This window comes from Pristiophorus japonicus, chromosome 16 (assembly GCF_044704955.1).
Source record: "Pristiophorus japonicus isolate sPriJap1 chromosome 16, sPriJap1.hap1, whole genome shotgun sequence".
Lineage (NCBI taxonomy): Eukaryota > Metazoa > Chordata > Chondrichthyes > Pristiophoridae > Pristiophorus > Pristiophorus japonicus.
Window position 1 is genome coordinate 79716649 of NC_091992.1, and position 22752 is coordinate 79739400.

The window sequence follows — 22752 nt, forward strand, 5'->3', positions numbered from 1 at the left end:
GTTGGATGGTTTGCATGAAGCCAAGTTATTTGCTTATAGTTCTGTACAGTTATACAGATGGAACATTTACTCAACTTTGTTTCCCAACCCAACAGCAGAGAGGACATTTCCACTCACTGGGGAAACTAAAACTAGGGGACATAGTCTCAGAATAAGGGGGCGCCCACTTAAAACTGAGATGAGGAGAAATGTCTTTTCTCAGAGGGTGGGAAATCTGTGGAATTCTCTGCCCCAGAGAGCTGTGGAGGCTGGGTCATTGAATAAATTTAAGGTGGAGATGGACAGATTTTTGAGCGATAAGGGAGTAAAGGGTTATGGGGAACGGGCAGGGAAGTGGAGCTGAGTCCATGATCAGATCAGCCATGATCTTATTAAATGCCGGAGCAGGCTCGAGGGGCCAAATGGCCTACTCCTGCTCCTATTTCTTATGTTCTTGTCCAACAATCCAGCAGCCCGCTCCCCTGCACCACACTCCCAACAACACATTCCCAAAACAGCACAGTCCTGACAAACTAACAGCACGCTTCCTTTCTCACCCCTCGCCCTGGTGCCCCCTTTAGCTACCACCCTCCCCCCCACACCTCCCCCTCCCACCCCCACCTTTACCTCTCAGTAGTTGCTTGATCTCTTTGCTGGCCTGGGAGGTGGTGAACTGGTTGACGATGTCCAGGGCTGTTTGGTTGTAGGTGTTTCTGATGTTGACGTCAATGCCAGCCTGCAACGAGAAATCCAGGGGGTGGAGTCGGGGCGAATGATGAGGCCGAACCCCAACCCTCCCATCCAATGTGCCCCGTAAAAACTTTTTTGGGGGGGAGAGGCACATTCAGAACACCGCGCGGTTTGTCTATTTCAATCCCTGCAAGCCAGGTGCGCGTGGCCTGCAGAGGCAGGGGGCCCAGACTGTTATCGTTTGCCCTGGAGGTCCACGCCTGCTCCCCCGGGGCTCACAGAAATAACTCAGCACTTAGCTTGGCCGGGCCGCTACCCCATCGCCCGCGGAACAGGTCGGAGTGCGCACGGTGTAGGCTCTGCCCAGTTCCAACCTGCGATGCCCATCAGGATCCTCTTTATGTCACAGGTTCCCGATTACCATACGTAACGTGGCCTATCGCCAGAGTCAGGCGAGCACTTTGGACACCCAACACAATGCCAGAGTAAATGGTGGGGTAAGACCACCCACCCCATTTGGAGGTCGTTTCCAGCAGGCAAAAGGAATGAAAATCGACTCATAAGAACATAAGAATTAGGGGGAAAGTGCAGGAAAGTGGAGTTGAGGTAGAAGATCAGCCATGATCTCATTGAGTGGCGGAGCAGGCTTGCTCTACTCTTGGTGCCCTGGCCACCATTTATCCCTCAACCAACATCACTGAAGCAGATTATTTGGTGAGTGTAACATTGTTGTTTGTGGGAGCTTGCTGTGCGCAAATTGACTGCTGCGTTTCCCACATTACAACAGTGACAACCCTTCAAATGTACTTCAATGGCTGCAAAGCTCCTTATGATGTCCTAAGGTCATGAAAGCCACTATCTTACTTTAAAATCCCAACGATTCACTAATGATGCAGGGAAGAACATAAGAACATAAGAAATAGGAGCAGGAGTAGGCCACCCATCCCTCGAGCCTGCTCCGCCATTCAATAAGATCATGGCTGATCTGATCATGGACTCAGCTCCACTTCCCTGCCCGCTCCCCATAACCCTTTATTCCCTTATCGCTCAAAAATCTGTCTTATCTCCACCTTAAATATATTCAGTGACCCAGCCTCCCCTGCTCTCTGGGGCAGAGAATTCCATAGATTTACAGCCCTCTGAGAAGAAATTCCTTCTCATCTCAGTTCTAAATGGGCGGCCCCTTATTCTGAGACTATGTCCCCAATTTTAGATTCCCCTTTGAGTGGAAATATCCTCTCTGCATCCACTTTGTCGAGCCACCTCATTATCTTATCTATTTCGAAAGGATCACCTCTCATTCTTCTGAAATCCAATGAGTCCAGGCCCAACGTACTCAAACTATCTTCATAAGGGATTTCAGAGAGTGGGGCTGGGGCGACTGGAGGCCAAAGGTTGAACATGGAGGGGTGGGGGCCAGGGGTGATGTACAGGAGGCCAGAATCAAAGAGAGAGGGAGAGAAAGTGAGAAAGAGAAAGAGAAAGAGAGAAAGAGAGAAAGAAAGAGAAAGAGAAAAAGAGAGACAGAGAGAAAGAGAAAGAGAGAGAGAAAGAAAAAGAGAGAGAGAGAGAAAGAAAGACTTGCATTTATATAGCACCTTTCACGATCACCGGACATCTCAAAGCGCTTTACAGCCAATTAAGTACTTTTTAGAGTGCAGTCACTGTTGTAATGTGGGAAACGCGGCAGCCAATTTGCACACAGCAAGCTTCCACAAACAGCAATGTGATAATGACCACTGTTTTAGTGATATTGATTGAGGGATAAATATTAGCCAGGACACTGGAGATAACTCCCCTGCTCTTCTTCGAAATAGTGCCATGGGATCTTTTACATCCACCTGAGAGAGCAGACGCGTCCTTGGTTTAATGTCTCATTCGAAAAATGGCACTTCCGGCAGTGCAGCACTCCCTCAGCACTGCACCAGTGTCTCAGCCTAGATTTTTGAACTCAAGTTCCTGGAGTGGGGCTGGAACCCACAACCTTCTGACTCAGAGGACCAAACAACAGGAAGGAGGGGGTGTGCGCGAGGCTGGAAGAGGTTGTGGAATTACAGTGAGCTGAGGCCCTGGAGCGATCCCTGCCGAGGATGCTACGCGTGATCTATCGGGAGAGAGACAGCCAGCAAGATTTGGTGAGGATGCGGCTGGCAGCTCCTCTCCTCTGAGCTCAGCCGTCAGAGAGTTAGGGGACTCAGCGTGTGCACTGTTTCTCCCAGAGTTAACCTTAAGGAAACAGACTTACGTCGAGGAGCAGTCGCACCACCTCGGTCTTGCCGCACAGTGCTGCCTCGTGCAGGGCCGTCCCGGTTTTAGCCACTCTGTTCGCATCTATCCCGGCCTTGATTAACAACCTGGAATGTAAAAAGTGACAGGGTTAAATGGGATGTGCTGAGCTCCACGGAGTTAGTATCTGGGGAAGCACACAGAGATGGAATCCAGGGGAGCCCAGAGAACGAGAAAGAGTGTGCAAGAAGTCCCCACAGAGAGAGTGTGCAAGGAGTCCTCACAGTGAGTGTGCAAGGAGCCCTCACAGTAAGTGAGTGTGCAAGGAGTCCCCAGAGAGATAGAGAGTGTGCAAGGAGTCCCCAGAGAGATAGAGAGTGTGCAAGGAGCCCCCAGAGAGAGAGTGAGTGTGCAAGGAGTCCCCACAGTGAGTGTACATGGAGTCCCCACAGTGAGTGTGCAAGGAGTCCCCACAGTGAGTGTGCAAGAAGTCCTCACAGTAAGTGAGTGTGCAAGGAGTCCCCAGAGAGATAGAGAGTGTGCAAGGAGTCCCCAGAGAGAGAGTGAGTGTGCAAGGAGTCCCCACAGTGAGTGTGCAAGGAGTCCCCAGTGGGTGTGCAAGGAGTCCCCACAGTGAGTGTACATGGAGTCCCCACAGTGAGTGTGCAAGGAGTCCCCACAGTGAGTGTGCAAGAAGTCCTCACAGTAAGTGAGTGTGCAAGGAGTCCCCAGAGAGATAGAGAGTGTGCAAGGAGTCCCCAGAGAGAGAGTGAGTGTGCAAGGAGTCCCCACAGTGAGTGTGCAAGGAGACCCCACAGTGAGTGTGCAAGGAGTCCCCACGGTGAGTGTGCAAGGAGTCCCCACAGTGAGTGTGCAAGGAGTCCCCACAGTGAGTGTGCAAGGAGTCCCCACAGTGAGTGTGTAAGGAGTCCCCACAGTGAGTATGCAAGGAGTCCCCACAGTGAGTGTGCAAGGAGTCCCCACAGTGAGTGTGCAAGGAGTCCCCACAGTGAGTGTGCAAGGAGTCCCCACAGTGAGTGTGCAAGGAGTCCCCACAGAGAGTGTATGACACAAGCATGTTCCGGTGTGACACAAGCATGTTCCCCTGTGCCGCGCGCAGTGCTGGCCAATCAAATCGCTTGTATTCCAGCACAACTGAACTCTGGGACCACAGTTATACTTTTACCTGCCAACCAGAAAACAAGTTTTTATTCCACCAACCACTGAGGGTTTAATGTGCGACGGAGCAAGCCTATCAATCTCACTCTGACAACATCCAATGATAATCCGCACCCCCGCACAACACGTGCAACATCCAGAGATAATCTGCACCCCGTCCGCCAGTGTGATTAACATCCAGATAGTCCGCACCTTTAAACGTGTGTGGTGAATAGCGAATGCTACCAGTGGAGGGCGATATGTTATAGGGATTGGAGCTTGGGGTCGACTGCGTGAAGTGTAATGTTTACACACAAGGGGGCGATCTGCTCCAGTCAGACCCACAGCCCATCCTCGATAAATGGGACATCTGGCAATTATGAATGGAGCAATCTAATTAGCATGCTCGGTTAAAGGGACAGCTCCATAAAGTCGTGAATCTCTCATCTCATTACTAGTTAATGACTGACATTACAAGTCCCATTAAAGCTGCCCTGAAGCAAGAAAACAAGAACACGCTTAACACAGAATGGAAGCCCATGGAGACAGACGTCTCAAAGTTCCTCAGGTGTTCTACGCCTTGCTGTGATTAAAATATGGGAGTTTGGGCAAAGTAATTATTTGCCAGCCTCCGCCAGCTTATTTTAACTCGCCCGGCCCTGCTCTCTGTACAGCACGGTTTGGGAATATTGAGCTTCCTGTTTCCGCACAAATCTCCCCGGTGTCCTGACCATTATTGATCCCTCAACCAACATCATTATCACATTGCTGTTTGTGGGAGCTTGCTGTGCGCAAAATTGTCTGCCACGTTTCCCACATTACAACAGTGACTGCACTTCAGAAAGTACTGCATTGGCTGTAAAGCGCTTTGGGACGTCCGGAAGTCGTGAAAGGTGCTATAGAAATGCAAGTCTTTCTTAAAAAGCCCAACTAGTTCACTAATGATCCAGGGAGAGGACTCCAGAGAGTGGCTGTGGTGACTGAAGGCCAAAGATTTTCCCAGTGTCCTGGTCAATAATTATATCTCAATTAACATCACTAAAACATTACCTGGTAATTTTTTTTAATTATTTGGTCATAGGATGTGAGCTTCACTGGCAAAGTCAGCATTTATTGCTCTTGAGAAGGTGGTGGTGAGTCACCTTCTTGAACCGCTGCAGTCCGTGTGGTGAAGATGCTCCCACAGTGCTGTTAGGGAGGGAGTTCCAAGATATTGACCCAGCGACGATGAAGGAACGCCGATATATTTCCAAGTCAGGATGGTGTGTGACTTGGAGGAGAATGTGGAGGAGATGGTGTTCCCATGCGCCTGCTGCCCTTGTCCTTCTAGGTGGTAGGGGTCGCGGGTTTGGGAGGTGCTGCCGAAGAAGCCTTGGCGAGTTGCTACAGTGCATCTTGTAGATGGCACACACTGCAGCCACGGTTGGTCTCTGCCTTGAATATACTCATAGACTGAGCCTCCACAGCACTCTGGGGTAGAGAATTCTACAGATTTACCACCCTCTGAGCGAAGAAGTTTCTCCTCATCTCAGTCCTAAATGGCCGACCCCTTATTCTAAGACTGTGACCCCTGGTTCTAGACTCCCCAGCCACGGGAAACATCCTCCCAGCATCTACCCTGTCAAGCCCTGTAAGAATTTTGTATGTTCCAATGAGATCACCTCTCCCTCTCCTTTTCTTGCTCTTCAGCAAAATAAGGGCAAGGAAGCATTACGGGAAGGCAAGGTTATCCCAGCTTCCCCATGGCGACTGAAAGACCCTGCCCTCAACACTGGGACCTTCCGGCTCACAGAGCTCCGCAAGCCATCTCGGGTCCCAGCAACAAGCAGCGCCTGTCCCATACGGCACGCCAATAGTTCGGTCTACACTGCTCCAATGGGCGCAGTTGGTAAAGCCATGACCAGCGTGGTACTGAGCCTCACAGATCCCACCATCTCTGCTGATCTCACCCAGGCCAGTAGGGGGTGCTACAATGGGTCTTAGTGCCCCCTAGGTTAGGAAGAGGAAAAGCCCTGGCTCTTGACTTGCCACCGCTGGAGAACGTACACAAGGTGAGGCTCTGGTGTGATGCCCCCCACAGTCAAATGGCCAATGCATACTCACTCCCTCGGCTCCCATATGGGTGAAGTACTGGAGGGTGCTGGCATCATCATCATCATAGGCAGTTCCTCGAAGCGAGGATGGCTTGCTTCCACGGCAAAAAAGGATGAGTTCACAGGTGTTTCAATGAAGGACTTAATATTCCGGATGCCGAACTACATGCTGAAGGGTGGAAGATGCCTGTGCGTGGATTTTTTAAATGTGGGGTGGCCGTTGCACACTAGCCACCACACGGGCTTGACAGAGCTAGGTCTTGGTCCAGTGGCAAGGGTTAACCAGGACGACTGGAGACCAGCTCTGCTGCACGGACCGAGTGCGCACACATATAGCAGTGTAGGCTGGCCCGTGCTGCCCCTGGGCCCTCGCCTCTTCTAGCCCGACAACGACAAGAGGGAGAATTAAGGGGACTGACAATAACCAAGAGGATGGTGGGGAAGGGGTACCACTGCTTAAGGACAGAACACTGTACAAAGCATTGGCTGCAGAGGATGGTTACCAGCCTTACTCTGTGTGCCAAATGACAGGGCCTTTGTGGGGATAATTCCCGCTGGTTCCTGTCTGTACTCAAATCATCAACTCAGAAAGTACACGCGTCCAATTTCACCCCAGGCACCTACCAGACGGAACCCTCCCCATTAAAGACCAGTTTTATTTGAAAGCCAGAGGACGTGCCGAATGAGTGTTCTGCCTGTCAGCAGTCGGGGCCGACAGTAAATCTGTTTATCATTTAACGGGTCATCAGTGGGGAAAGTGGGTGTGAAGCATGGTAACTGACCCGTCTAAATCACTGCGAGAGATCAGTGCTGCTCGCCAAACAGATACAAAACACAGGCAGGCTGGCAGCTTCTGTTCTGTGTCAGGTTCTCAAAACCAGGGAGGGGAAAATCAATGTCCGCTCTGAGTGCGCCGGTGGGCCCCGTCCAGTGATTTACAGCCTTGTTCTGAAACTCTGACTCATACATCAATGGCACTGGGCCGTAACAAACAGGCTGACTGGGGTTTCACAGGCAGTGAGTGAGGTGCATACCTCATAATTCCTTACACACTCACAGTCACACGCCAGCTTCACTCTGTATCTAACCCGTGCTGTACCTGCGCTGGGAGTGTTTGATGGGACAGTGTAGAGGGAGCTTTACTCTGTATCTAACCGCTGCTGTATCTGCCCCGGGAGTGTTTGAGGGGACAGTGTAGTGGGAGTTTTACTCTGTATCTAACCAGTGCTGTACCTGCCCTGGGAGTGTTTGATGGGACAGTGTAGAGGGAGCTTCACTCTGTATCTAACCCGTGCTGTACCTGCGCTGGGAGTGTTTGATGGGACAGTGTAGAGGGAGCTTTACTCTGTATCTAACCGCTGCTGTATCTGCCCCGGGAGTGTTTGAGGGGACAGTGTAGTGGGAGTTTTACTCTGTATCTAACCAGTGCTGTACCTGCCCTGGGAGTGTTTGATGGGACAGTGTAGAGGGAGCTTTACTCTGTATCTAACCGCTGCTGTATCTGCCCCGGGAGTGTTTGAGGGGACAGTGTAGTGGGAGTTTTACTCTGTATCTAACCCGTGCTGTACCTGCCCCGGGAGTGTTTGAGGGAACAGTGTAGAGGGAGTTTTACTCTGTATCTAACCCCTGCTGTACCTACCCCGGGAGTGTTTGAGGGAACAGTGTAGAGGGAGTTTTACTCTGTATCTAACCCGTGCTGTATCTGCCCCGGGAGTGTTTGATGGGACAGTGTAGAGGGAGTTTTACTCTGTATCTAACCCGTGCTGTACCTGCCCCGGGAGTGTTTGATGGGACAGTGTAGAGGGAGCTTTACTCTGTATCTAACCCGTGCTGTACCTGCCCCGGGAGTGTTTGAGGGGACAGTGTAGTGGGAGTTTTACTCTGTATCTAACCCGTGCTGTACCTGCCCCGGGAGTGTTTGAGCGGACAGTGTAGTGGGAGTTTTACTCTGTATCTAACCCGTGCTGTACCTGCCCTGGGAGTGTTTGATGAGAGTGTGCAGGTGGCCGACCAAGAGTGTTGACTCACTAAGCACTGGGGCGGGGGTGAAGGGTGAAGGTTTGGGGTCAACAACAACCGCCCATCCCCCACCCCCCCCAGGGCAGAATTTCCAGTCACAGCCTGCTTCTGTGTGAGCAGGGCCAGTATCCTGGGGGTCAGTTCAGACCAGGGTTGCTAGGTGACTGAAAGATTACCCACTATCCTCACGCTATCTCCACCTTCTCAATAGGCACAGTCAGTGGACACCAGGAGAGAAACCTTTTAGCGTGGTTCGAATGTGGAACTCGCTATCACATGGAGTGGTTGAGGCAAGTAGTGTCGATGCAACCAAGGGAGACAACAACAACTTGCATTTATATAGCGCTTTTCGGGCTGGATTTTAGGCTTTTGGTTTCAGGGCAAAAACCGAGGCAGGGCGAGAAAATTGCCGACCAGGAATGGTTTGCGCTTTAGTAGGTAAGTTTGGCCATCTGGGCCCTGTGTCAGGGGGCGCAGCGCGAAGGGAGGCATTGTACACTTTTCGTGGCACAAGGATGGGAAACTCGCGAGCTAAACCCACAAGGACATTCCCAAAACATTGCCCACGCCACCACAACACAAACCGCTAAAATGATTAAAAGAACAAATACTCGCACTGACCTTCAGAGTATGTTACCTTCCTCACTGCCGCCGGCTATGCCGGACCGCACTGATTTTGCCAGGCGGTCATTGCAGGCGCACTTCCGGGCAGACGGGTCGGACAAAAGGCCAAGGTACTGCCGGTGTCACAACCAGGGGCGTTGCACACCCGGCGGTGCTGCTCAGCGTCACCGCAAAACCGGACCGGAGGATCACGGTGGGGCGCTGGAGACCCGGAGCGCAAAGGACCGGAAAGTCTAGCCCTTGCCTGGATTTTCCGCTCTTTTGTACTCCGGGTTCCACCCCGGAGCGGTGTGAAAAGCGGCGTTCAGGTCTCCAGCGCCCCGCAGCAATCCTCCGTTCGGGTTTTGTGGCGGCGCGAGCCGCACCGCCGGGGAGAGCTGCGTCGGGTATGCAACGCCTCTGGTTGCGACTCTGGCACGAGTGTTGACTCGAACCCAACCCGTCCGCCTGGAATCGCACCTCGCACTGACCATCTGGGAAACCAGCGCGGTCCAGCCATGCCGGCGGCGGTGAGGACGGTAAAGTGCTGTAACGGTAAGCGCGAGTGTTTGCTCTTTTCATTGTTTTAGCTATTTGTGTTGTGGTGGAGTGGGTAATGTTTTGGGCATGTTTTTTTTTTAAGGCTCCCCTCCCCCCTCCCCAGGCCTCTCTCGGAGCGCACACAGCCCAGCACTTTAGCTCCCGAGTTTCCCATTGTTGCGCCTCGAAAGTTGTACAACGCCTCCCTTCGTGCTGCACCCCCTGATGCAGGGCCCAGTTGCCCAAACTTCCTCAGCAAAGCGCAAACTATTCCCGGCCGGTAACTTTCCCGCCCTGCCTCCAATCTCGCCCCGAAAACAGAAATGCCTAAAGTCCAGCCGAGATTTGCAAGGAACGTCTCGGCCAAGCTGAGCGACACTCAAAGAGCACAGGAGCCCAGCGAGACGCAGCACAGTCAGCCGTGGAGACACAACTCATCAAAGCTTCGAGTTACAAACCAGACAGCGTCATCCCCCTTTGACTGGCTCCGTGGACACATCCGAATCCGAGGATAACCCTGACCCATGCATTTCTAATTACATTTTGTACCAGGGTCGAGCCGTAGGGGCTCGACACTAGGGCTCGGGTTAAAATCACGGCAGCCATACCTGATAATGTCCTTGTGCCCGTTCTTCGCTGCCAGGTGGAGCGGCGTTGTGAAGTTGGCATCGGCGCTGTCTTTGGACTGACCCTCCAGCAAGGCCACGCACATGTTACTGTTCAACAGAAGCTGGGCGACCTGGAGAGCAATGCAAGGGAGTGACAACCGTGTCAGAGCCAGCGCAAATCCTCCAAAAGATTAATTACTTTAATTCCAGAGCTTCTGCCCGCTCAGTGATTCCAGACCGCATCCAATACGGGGCATGACCAAATCTTGACATCTAACGGGGCCTAGCCGTTGCTAATGAAGCCTCTAATCTAGATGGCTAGGGAACCTGGAGGAGCCACAGTTTAGGGCGGCATTTGCGGATTGAGGTTTGCAGATGGCGTCACTGATGGAGGTTTGATTTATGAGGTGTCTGTTCTCCTGTCACTATGATCTCTCGTCCATCTGGGTAGCCCGTGAAGGGCTGACAGCTGTGTCTCTGTCGAGATGGGGACTGATCCACCCCCTCATCCCACCCCGTGTTACCTTTCTGGCTCGATACCAGCCTCGTCCCAGCATCATGGCTGAAGCCTGGCAGATCCCGGCTTAAAAAAATCAGTCACAGCTACCTCCTGTCCCAGAATCTCTTCCTCTAATATCCGCATCGGCGTATCTGGACATTCCCACCCTTGCCCACTCCATCCTCAGCAAAGGCCACATAGCTCTATATTCACGGGAGCAGCACTCTCGCCTCTGAGTCAGGAGGTTGTGGGTTCAAGTCCCACTCCAGAGGCTTGAGCACAAAAATCCAGGCTGACACTCCCAGTGTGAGTACTGAGGGAGTGCTGCACTGCCGGAGGTAACGTGTTTCGGATGAGGTGTTAAACCGAGGCCCCATCTGGCCTCTCAGGCGGGTGTAAAAGATTCCAATAGACAATTCGAAGAGCAAAGCAGTTCTCCCCGGTTTCCTGGCCGATATCTAAACCAACGTCACTAAAAAAAACAGATTATGAGATCATTTATTTCTTGCTGTTGTGGGAGCTTGCTGTGCACAAATTGACTGCTGCATTACAGCAGTGACTACACTTTCAAAGTACTTCATTGGCTGTAAAGCGCTTTGGGACATCCGGAGGTTGTGAAAGGCGCTATATAAATCCATATTGACGAGTAAGGTATCCAATAGCAACAGAAGGGTTAAATGGAGGACTAGAATGGAGGTCTGCTGATAGCTGACGATTAGGCCCCAGGTTAGGCCTCTTCCAACTGCATGTTCTGTCTTTACCTGGAACTGGACCAGAGAATCAGGGAAAATCCCACTGGAACTGGGCTGGAGAGCCAGTGAGAATCCAATCCGTTCATGGAAAGGTCCCACACCAGACCAGAATGAACGGTTCTCGTAGGTGGAATCAGGGCTCTGTGTCTAACAATCTGCCTGTGCACAACTTAAACCACTGACGCCACAGCTGATGGTCCATCTCATTCTGAAAAAACAGAGGGGCGGTGTGGGGAGTTATGGGCCTCAGGTTGCTCAGCAACAGCAGTTGAACCAGAAGGACTCAGTAGGTAACTGCGCCGTGCAATGCGGTACAAAGCCTTGGCATGAAGCAGATCCCAGGTTCACTCTGCAGTGGTGACTGACTACCTCCATCATAGGCAGTCCCTCGAAATCGAGGAAGACTTGCTTCCACTCTAAAAATGAGTTCTTAGGTGACTGAACATGCAATACGGAAATTACAGTCTCTGTCACAGGTGGGACAGACAGTGTTGAAGGAAAGGGTGGGTGGGTGGGGAGTCTGGTTTGCCGCACGCTCTTTCCGCTGCCTGCACTTGATTTCTGCATGCTCTCGGCGACGAGTCTTGAGGTGCTCAGCGCCCTCCCGGATGCTCTTCCTCCACTTAGGGCAGTCTTTGGCCAGGGACTCCCAGGTGTCGGTGGGGATGTTGCATTTTATCAGGTAGGCTTTGAGGGTGTCCTTGGAACATTTCCTCTGCCCACCTGGGGCTCGCTTGCCGTGTAGGAGTTCCGAGTGGAGCGCTTGCTTTGGGAGTCTTGTGTCGGGCACGCGAACAATGTGGACCATCCAACGAAGCTGATCGAGTGTGGTCAGTGCTTCGATGCTGGGGATGTTGGCCTGGTCGAGGACACTAACGTTGGTGCGTCTGTCCTCCCAGGGGATTTGCAGGATCTTGCGGAGGCATCGTTGGTGGAATTTCTCCAGCGATTTGAGGTGTCTACTGTATATGGTCTACGTCTCTGAGACATACAGGAGGGTGGGTATCACTACAGCTCTGTAGACCATGAGCTTGGTGCCAGATTTGAGGGCCTGGTCTTCGGACACTCTTTTCCGCAGGCAGCCTCACACTACCTCCACGGTGACAGTAGGAGGCCTGGCAGTTGGCCTCAGTGCCATAGGCAGCCCAACCTGGCTTCCCACTCCCAAACGTCAGCCAGTGGCACCTCCTGGAATGTATGTGTGCACAGACTACGAGGAATAGGTAAAGATGCACTCATGATGAAATAGCCTGCCATCTAGAACTCGAGCACCAACTCCGGCAAATTACCAGAGGGCACTCGGTGTCTGTGGAACCAGAGGCCGGCATCAGTCAGTGCCTTTTTGAAAAGTAAGGGAGACAAGAGAGAAAACTGGCACAAAAAAACCCCAACACTCCATAATAGAAGCGCTGGAAAATTATCAGGACAAGAGTAGGAGTGAGGGGTTATCGGGAGACATCGCGACAGATACAACTACATACTGCACAGAACAAAATGTTTCCAGTATAGTGGAAAACATTGAACAGCCTTCTGTGGAAAGCGACAGGTCAGAGGCCCGATTAATATTAGATTGAGACACTGGAGTTTAATTCAATCACCTCTGACAGGGAGATATTTCGCAGAGATTCATCATATGCCCCAGCAACTGATATAAACTGGTGAAAGTGTGAGGCTGGGGAAATGGTGTACGATCTTTGGAAGGATCGGGGTTTGGTGGGCTAGTGAGGCCTTCCCTTTGCATCGATAACAGCGGAGTCAGGTTGCATTTAATAGGCCAACAACTCAAAATTTATTTCATTTAATGGCTTTGAAAGCAGCAGGATGCTTTGGTTGTAATTTACCAAACTTCCCTGGATTCTGGGGAGGTCCCAGCAGATTGGAAAACTGCAAATGTAACACCCCTATTTAAAAAAGGAGGCAGACAAAAAGCAGTAAACTATAGACCAGTTAGCCTAACATCTGTGATTGAGAAAATCTTGGAGTCCATTATTAAAGAAGCAGTAGCAGGACATTTGGAAAAGCATAATTTGGTCAGGCAGAGTCAGCATGGGTTTATGAAGGGGAAGTCATGCTTGACAAATCTGCTGGAATTCTTTGAGGATGTAACAAACAGGATGGATAAAGGGGAACCAGTGGATGTGGTGTATTTGGACTTCCAGAAAGCATTTGACAAGGTGCCACATAAAAAGTTACTGCACAAGATAAAAGTTCACAGGGTTGGGGGTAATATATTAGCATGGATAGAGGATTGGCTAACTAACAGAGAACAGAGTCAGGATAAATGGTTCATTCTCTGGTTGGCAACCAGTAACTAGTGGGGTGCTGCAGGGATCAGTGCTGGGACTCCAACTATTTACAATCTATATTAACGACTTGGAAGACACAAAAAAAATCAGCAAAAGGACATAGACAGGCTAAGTGAGTGGGCAAAAATTTGGCAGATGGATTATAATATCGGAAAGTGTGAGGTCATGCACTTTGGCAGAAAAAAATCAAAGACCAAGTTATTATTTAAATGGAGAAAGATTGCAGAGTGCTGCAGTACAGTGGGACCTGGGGGTACTTGTGCATGAAACACAAAAGGATAGTATGTAGGTGCAGCAAGTGATCAGGAAGGCCAATGGTATCTTGGCCTTTATTGCAAAGGGGATGGAGTATAAAAGGAGGGAAGTCTTACTACAGCTATATAAGGTGAGGTCACATCTGGAATACTGCGTGCAGTTTTGGTTTCCATATTTACGAAAGGATATACTTGTTTTGGAGGCAGTTCAGAGAAGGTTCACTAGGTTGATTCCGGGGATGAGGGGGTTGACTTATGAGGAAAGGTTGAGTAGGTTGGGCCTCTACTCATTGGAATTCAGAAGAATGAGAGGTGATCTTATCGAAACATATAAGATTATGAGGGGCCTTGACAAGGTGGATGCAGAGAGGATGTTTTCACTGATGGGGGAGACTAGAACTAGAGGGCACGATCTTAGAATAAGGGGCCGCCCATTTAAAACAGAGATGAGGAGAAATTTCTTCTCCCAGAGGGTTGTGGATCTGTGGGATTCGCTGCCTCAGAGAGCTGTGGATGCTGGGACATTGAATAAATTTAAGACAGAGATAGGCAATTTCTTAAACGATAGGGGGATAAGGGGTTATGGGGAGCAGGCAGGGAAGTGGACTCGAGTCCATGATCGGATCAGCCATGATCGTATTAAATGGCGGAGCAGGCTCGAGGGGCCGTATGGCCTACTCCTGTTCCTATTTCTTATGTTATGTTCTTATAGGATGCACAACAACAACTTGTATTTATCTTCGTTTTCTTCTTAGGCGGTCCCTCAGATCGAGGATGACTTGCTTCCACATCAAAAAGGGACCCGGACTACATGTTGAAGGGTGGAAGATGCCTGTGTGTGGATTCTTTTAACGTGTGGTGGCCGTTGCACACCAGCCACCACACGGGCTTGACAGAGCTAGGCCTTGGTCCAGTGGCAAGGATTAATCAAGACAACTGGAGACCTGCTCTGCTGCAAGGACCTAGTGCGCACACATATCGCAGTGTGGGCTGATCCGTGCTGCTCCTGGGCCCTCGCCTCTTTTGGGTGCCGAACCCACACCTCTCCTGGGCCCCGATCATGTGGCTCTGCAATCTCTCGCCGCTACTTCGCCCCGACCTCTCCTGCTGTACCTGCCCACGCTCCAATCAATGGGTTATGGCGATGTTCAATCCAGTCACCTTCTTCACTGCCGTTGCCCTACTGCACCAGCTGGAGTGGTATGCTGCCATGCTGCTCCCAGTGCCGCCGCTCGCCATTCTTTTTAAGACCCCGACCTGCCGCAGATGTTTCCTCGCAGGTCGGGGCCGCCTTTAACGCAGTGAAACATCCCAAGGCGCTTCACAGGAGTATTATGAGATAAAAAATAGAGATACTAATGGAAAGTGAGAAATAAGTAGGAAGGACTGGGGAGATGTCATTCACCAACTGATGGATCTCGTCAATGCTGATCCATCACTGGCTTATGTTGATATGGCAATTCCAATAAGTCGTTAATAGCGAGTAGCTCCCAGATTATTTTAGGAACATAGGAACAGGAGGAGGGCATTCAGCCCCTCGGGCCTGCTCCACCATTTAGCCGCTGTTGCTCCATATCCCTATGCTAGATACCCTTATCTAACAAAAATCTATCAATCTTTGCCTTGAAAGCTCCAACTGTCCCTTAGCATCCACAGGCTTTTGGGGGAGAGTTCCAGATTTCCTCTACCCTTTGTGTGAAGCAGTGCTTCCTTATTTCCCTCCTGAATGGCCTGGCTCTAATTTTATGATGTCCCCTCATTCTTGATTCCCCACCAGAGGAAACAGTTTCTCTCTGTCTACCCTATCGAATCCCTTTATCATTTTAAACACCTAGATCGGCTCGCCCCTCAAGGTCCTAACGGCAAGGGAATACGAGCCAGGATTATGCAACAATTCTTCAATGATTGGCTATTCCCAGTTCATCATTGGCCATAATGTCCTCAACCACAGGCCAGTCCTAGATTATCGTCTATGATCAGGCCATTCCCGGGTCGTCTTTGACAATGGGGCGCTATTACTGGGGATTGGCGATATCGGGCTATCCACACTAGAACATTGGCAGGTTATGGTCACGAGGGACTAAACAAATAAAGAATTGAATTGCCAATTCTTAACAATCCATATAAGGGAAATCTGTGATCTGATACCAGGATTTTAATGAGGTTTATCTCCACTCAGAACGACTTGGTGCATAAATCCTACCCTACTTTCTCAAATTCGATTGGGCCAGGAGTGAAGGATTGATTTTATTATTGAACGTGCATTAAGTTTTGGACAAGTCATTGATTGGGTTGAGTTGTTGGACATTTTGTAAACATCTATTTGCATTCATATATTGATTCTGTTGGCACAATTGTAGATCTTAACCTTTCACGATCTCAAGATATCCCAAAGAACCTCACAGACAATGAACTGCTTTTGAAATGTGGCCACTGTTGTAATGTGGGAAACGCGGCAGCCAATTTGCACACTGCAAGATCCCACAAACAGCAATGTGATAATGACCAGATAATCTGATTTAGTGGTGTTGGTTGAGGGATAAATATTGGCCAGCTCTTCTTCAAAATAGTGCAATGGGATCTTTTACGTCCGCCTAAGAGGGCAGACGGGGGCCTAGGTTTAATATGCCATTCGAAGGAAATAGTTGTGAAAGGACATCTGAGGTCCTGTGAGATTGCTGTTCTCGATTGTCTGGAAATCTAGGCTGGAAAATCCTGCCCCCAGCCTCCCTCACTTGACGGCCTCTCCCTTCTTCTTGAGGATGAGCTGTGATCTTTCTGGTGTGGGCCTCAAGGAAAGCATGAACCTATTTATTTCAGGTTTTTCATATCCAAATCGCCTCACATGCCAATAAAGTACTTTATGAAGTGTAGTCCCTGTCATAATGTAGGGCAATGTGGCAGCCAATTTGTGCACTGCAAGCTCCCACAAACAGCAATGAGATGACTGGCCAGTTAATGTGTTTTTGGTGGTATTGGTTGAGGGATAAATGCTGGTCAGACAACTTTCCAGTTTTGTCTATCTCCACCTTAAATATATTCAATGACCAAGCCTCCACAGCTCTCTGGGGCAGAGAATTCCAGAGATTCACGACCCTCCGAGAGAAGAAATTCCTTCTCATCTCCGTTTTAAATGGGCAACCCATTATTCTGAAACTCTGCCCCCTAGTTCTAGATTCCCCCACGAGGGGAAACATCCTCTCTGCATCTACCCTGTCAAGTATCCTCAGAGTCTTATATATCTCAATAAGATGATCTCTCAGTTTTCTAAACTCCAATGAGTATAGGTCCAACCTGTTCAACCTTTCTTCATAAGACAACCCCTTCATCTCAGGAATCAACCGAGTGAACCTTCTCGTGAACCTTAACATTCTTTCAGCTTTTTAAACTCACTCTGCCACATTGCCTGACATTGAAAGTGCCAGGTTCACTATTACATTCATGTTCCTTTCCCCGACTCGAATTCAGCTTACGACTCACATTATTCGGCCTTGGTGAAATACGTTATTGTTGTCGGTGATAAATATCATTTCTCATTTGGCCCGTTGCGTAACCAATCTCAATCTATCTGCACGTGTTTAGCTATGTGCTCCCTCTGTGCTGCTCTCCCTACCTTAATGTCAGCAGCAAATTTGACAAACTATCATTTGATTTTTGGCATTCAGGCCATGTTGTGCAGATGAAAACTATTAAAGATTCAAGCACCAATCTCTGCGGGACCCCCCGTCAATGCCTCCCCCAGCCTGCCATTACACCTCTCGGAAGTGCTCTGTATGTCTTATTTTTAACACCTTCTTGAACCAGTCTTATTCCCTCTTCCTGATTTTGCTGACTTTGGCTTCATTAGAAGTCTTTCATGTGGAACTTGTATCAATAGCTTTCTGAAAATCAAGATTAACTGCACTATAAGACAACTGCACTATTCACTTCAGCAATAATATTGTCAAAAACATCGAGGTCTTCAAGCCTTGCTGCTTGCTATTTGTTAGAAAAAGTACAGGGCCTCTCATTCACTGAGTCTTCCTGGTGGTGCCAGAGATGAAATGTATGAAGCACATTCATCCTGAGAAGATTGTGTTTTTTATGTAAAAGTAAATTTGTCAAAATAAAGTCAAATCCTTTCCCTTCTCGAACACTGCCTGCCTGTCAGACACTGACAGTGTGTGCCTGTGTGCATTACTTCACTGAATCAATCCACCAGCTCAGAGATTTCTGTTTGATCGTTCCTTAATATTCATCTCATTGCCTCTCTGGGGGATCCCTGTCTACGTGCAAATCCCACAGCTTTTACCCAGTTTATTGAAATTGCCCGTGTCTGCTGTCAGGAACGACAGTTAGTTCTGCGCTGAGATTATCACTTTGACAATATCAAAGCCATCTCGCCAGGAAAGTGCATGATATTGCAGGAATTCAAAATGCTCATCCTAAGTTGCACTCATTCTTTCAAGAACAGACATTTTGCCTTTTGATTTTCCCATTTCACATCAGAGCAATGAGGCTGACCTTTCTCCTTTGCCCCCCCCCACCTCCCCCACCCCATCACAACAAGACAGCAGAGACCGCTGTCCTCTCAATTTAAACGACACGAACAAGCTGAGGATGGGACTGCGCGGCACTATACAAACCGAGCAGAGTGTGACAGAATCTCAAAGATTCAGGGAGGACTTTTAAAAAAAAAATCATTCTCGGGATGTGGACGTCGCTGGCAAGGCCGGCATTTATTAATCATCCCTGGTCTTAGCTGTGGCTCAGTGGGTAGCACACTTGCCTCTGAGTCAGAAGGTTGTGGGTTCAAATCGCACTCCAGAGACTTGAGCATAAAAATCTAGACTGGACAGTCCAGTGCAGTGCTGAGGGAGCGCTGCCCTGTCAGATGTGTCGTCTTTCGGATGAAACGTTAAACCAAGGTCCTGTCTGCTCTCTCAAATGGACGTAAAAGATCCCATGGCGCTATTTCAAAGAAGAGCAGGGGAGTTATCCCCGGTGTCCTGGCCAATATTTATCCCTCAATCAACATAACAAAAAAACAGATTATCTGGTCATTATCACATTGCTGTTTGTGGGAGCTTGCTGTGCGTAAATTGGCTGCCGCGTTTCCTGCATTACAACAGTGTCTACACTCCAAAAGTATTTCATTGGCTGTAAAGCGCTTTGAGGTGGTCGTGAAAAGCGCTATATAAATCCAAGTCTTTCCTTCTAGTTGCCCTGAGAAGGTGGTGGGGCTTCTTCTTAAAGTGCAATCTTAGTAGTTTGGTTCAACTGAGTGTCTTTCGCGGCCATTTCAGGCGATAGTTAAGAGTCAACTATGTTGGCGTGGACTGGAGTCACGTGTAGGTTAAGGATGGCAGGTTTTTATCCCTTGAGGAACACTGGTGAACCAATTGGGTTTTTACGACAATCCGACAGATTCTTGGTTTTGTTTGTAAAACTGAATTGAAATTTTCAAACTGCCATGGTAGGACATGAAATGGCGTCCTCTGGATTACTAGTCTGGTAACATAACCACCATAATTACAACAGTGACGACACTCCAAAAGTGCTTCATTGGCTGTCAAGTGCTTTGAGATGTACCGTAGCCTATCGGACTCGCGGGCCGACTTACATCCCTGTTTTTGGGCAAAAACAGTGGACCAAAAATCGTAGTGCTCCACTGATCGGCCAGCTCTCCCCCCATCCCGCGAAAATGGCGGGAACCAACTTGAATATGCAAATAGGGGTCCTACGGACAAATGTAGCTACGTTTGATTGCAGTTTCCCCACTGGGGGCATGGGTGTCTCCCCTGACATGCACTCGGGGAGTGTGGAGCTCTATACAAGCAGCACTAAAGGTGAACGTTCACCTTGAAGAGTTGCATTAGGTTAGAACTCATGGGATTGTATCACACTTAATGGGGGAATTGAAATCTAGGGAGAGAATGCTTAATATTAATAGTGCTCCCCCTTATAAAAGAGAGGGAAAACTTTCAATTTCATTTTTGATTTTAAAAAGGCCAATTTTCCTTGCAGGGCCCTCCTCACACCTGGGCCATTCTGATGATGTCAAGAGAAGGGGAGAAAATTGAAAAGGAAGAGGAAACGAAATTCAGCCATCCCAAACCGGGACCTGAAGCACTCGAATCAATGTCCACGGTTAAAATAGCTTGGCATTGAGGCTTCCCACCCGTTCAGGTTCCAATATTCTGTCAACAATCCTGCAACTGGGCCACGAAACTCAAGGTGAGGCCTGAAGTTAACTGCCCACCTTTGACCTTTATGCCCAATACTTTCTCCACACTCCTATGCCCAATCTCTCCGCACATCTTCACCCCGACGCCCACGTTCACTTCTTACTGGCCCAATCCCCACGTTTGTACAGCAACCCAGCTTCATCACAACACTTAGCTCCTTCCAAATAGTCCTCTTTGTTTCCCACATTACAACAGTGACTACACTCCAAAAATACTTCATTGGCTGTAAAGCGCTTTGAGATGTCCAGTGGCCATGAAAGGCGCTATCTAAATCCACGTCTTTCTTTCTCTTATAGGTACTTAACCTGCCCCATTTATGATACTGCATTTGATTTTACTGTTGACATAGACTTGACCTTTGAGATCGCGGGGACAGTCCTGTTTTACAGAGCACTAAAAGGTGTTATTAATTCATAAACAGAGTGAATAACCTTACCTTTAGTCTGCCAAACTCACATGCTAGGTCGAGTGGTGTCTTCTTGGCCTTATTTATGATGCATGGATTGGATTGGTGCTGTAGAAGCATCTCGGACTGTGAGAGAGAATAAGAACAATGTTGACATCACCAGGTGGACAACCGCAAACCGAGTCCCCTCTGTATGTACAGACAACAGAACCCTTCATTTCAGCTTTTCTCCCAGCTTCACTACACTGACCTGCAACTCCATTATTGACAGTCAAAAAATTCATCGAAACCTTTGAATATCCTTCAAAGACACTTAAGCTTCCCATTTATACCTTGAGATATTTCTAAACTGTCTTTATTTGGATTGGCATGATTACAAGAGAATTAAATACAATGTACAGGCTGGATAAATAACTCCTGATCAGCTTGGCTCAATTCATAGCACTCTCGCCTTTTCTGCAAAAGGTCAAAGTTCAGTCCCACTCCAGGACGCAAGCGCCCAATCCTTTACAACTAAAGTATAGTGATACTGGCCAATCACAGATTCCAGTGCAGCACTGAGGAGTGCACTCTTCTCCAATCCCAGACTCCAGTGCAGCACTGTCCAATCACAGACACCAGTGCAGTATTGAAGGAGTGCAGTACTGGCCAATCACAGACTGCAGTGCAGTGCTAAAGGAGTGCAGTGTTGAAGGAGTGCAGTACTATCCAATCACAGACCCCAGTGCAGCACTGTCCAATCACAGACCCCAGAGCAGCACAGAAGGAGTGCAGTATTGTCCAATCACAGGCCCCAGTGCAGTAGAAACATAGCAACATAGAAAATAGGTGCAGGAGTAGGCCATTCAGCCCTTCGAGCCTGCACCGCCATTCAATGAGTTCATGGCTGAACATGCAACTTCAGTACCCCAGTCCTGCTTTCTCGCCATACCCCTTGATCCCCCTAGTAGTCAGGACTACATCTAACTCCTTTTTGAATATATTTAGTGAATTGGCCTCAACAACTTTCTGTGGTAGAGAATTCCACAGGTTCACTATTCTCTGGGTGAAGAAGTTTCTCCTAAATGGCTTACCCCTTATCCTCAGACTGTGACCCCTGGTTCTGGACTTGCCCAACATTGGGAACATTCTTCCTGCATCTAACCTGTCTAAACCCATCAGAATTTTAAACGTTTCTATGAGATTCCCTCTCATTCTTCTGAACTCCAGTGAATACAAGTCCAGTTGATCCAGTCTTTCTTGATATGTCAGTCCCGCCATCCCGGGAATCAGTCTGGTGAACCTTCGCTGCACTCCCTCAATAGCAAGAATGTCCTTCCTCAAGTTAGAGGAGACCAAAATTGTACACAATACTCCAGGTGTGGCCTCACCAAGGCCCTGTACAACTGTAGTAACACCTCCCTGCCCCTGTACTCAAACCCCCTCGCTATGAAGGCCAACATGCCATTTGCTTTCTTAACCGCCTGCTGTACCTGCATGCCAACCTTCAATGACTGATGTACCATGACACCCAGGTCTCGTTGCACCTCCCCTTTTCCTAATCTGTCATCATTCAGATAATAGTCTGTCTCTCTGTTTTTACCACCAAAGTGGATAACCTCACATTTATCCACATTATACTTCATCTGCCATGCATTTGCCCACTCACCTAACCTATCCAAGTCACTCTGCAGCCTCATAGCATCCTCCTCGCAGCTCACACTGCCACCCAACTTCGTGTCATCCGCAAATTTGGAGATACTACATTTAATCCCCTCGTCTAAATCATTAATGTACAATGTAAACAGCTATGAGGAAAGATTGGATAGGCTGGGGTTGTTTTCTTTGGAACAGAGGAAGCTGAGGGGAGACCTTATTGAGGTGTATAAAATTATGAGGGGCCTAGCTAGAGTGGATAGGAAGGACCTATTTCCCATAGCAGAAGGGTCAACAACCAGGGGGCATAGATTTAAAGTAGTTGGTAGAAGATTTAGAGGGGAGATGAGGAAACATTTCAACACCCAGAGGGTGCTGGGGGTCTGGAACTCACTGCCTGAAAGGGTGGTCGAGGCAGAAACCCTCAACACATTTAGGGCCCAAGTTTGCCTAGGAGTTGCTCTGTTTTTTTGGAGCAACTAGATTTTTTTGGAGTATCTTAAAAATCGCAATTCTGCCCATTTAATTTGCTCCAGTGTAAGTGAGTTAGTTAGGTGTTTTTTTTAGTTTAGTTTTTTTCCCCAAAAGGTGGCCTTACCAGCCACTTATGCCTGTTTTGGTCATTTAAGCAAGTTTAGACAGCTAAAAGTTACTCGAAACTAACTTAGGCCAGCGTATGTAGCCACTTGTGTCCGCACAGAAAAACCCTGCGGTGAGTTAAGAAATCAGCGTAGGTAGCCAGAGATTGGGGGGGTGG

At 49.0% G+C, this 22752-nt stretch overlaps 1 protein-coding gene across 8 annotated transcripts in view; it reads right to left on the reverse strand.

Moving 5' to 3' along the window:
• The window catches only part of LOC139226617 (caskin-2-like), a 260876-nt gene that overhangs the window by 62479 nt on the left and 175645 nt on the right, over positions 1-22752 (reverse strand). For all 8 annotated transcript variants that reach the window (XM_070857494.1, XM_070857493.1, XM_070857490.1 and 5 more), the window contains 4 exons: positions 20391-20486; positions 9917-10047; positions 2915-3023; positions 607-715 (listed from right to left, as the gene is read on the reverse strand). In XM_070857494.1, coding sequence (XP_070713595.1) covers positions 607-715; positions 2915-3023; positions 9917-10047; positions 20391-20486 — 445 coding nt within the window. The remainder of the gene's footprint in view (positions 1-606; positions 716-2914; positions 3024-9916; positions 10048-20390; positions 20487-22752) is intronic.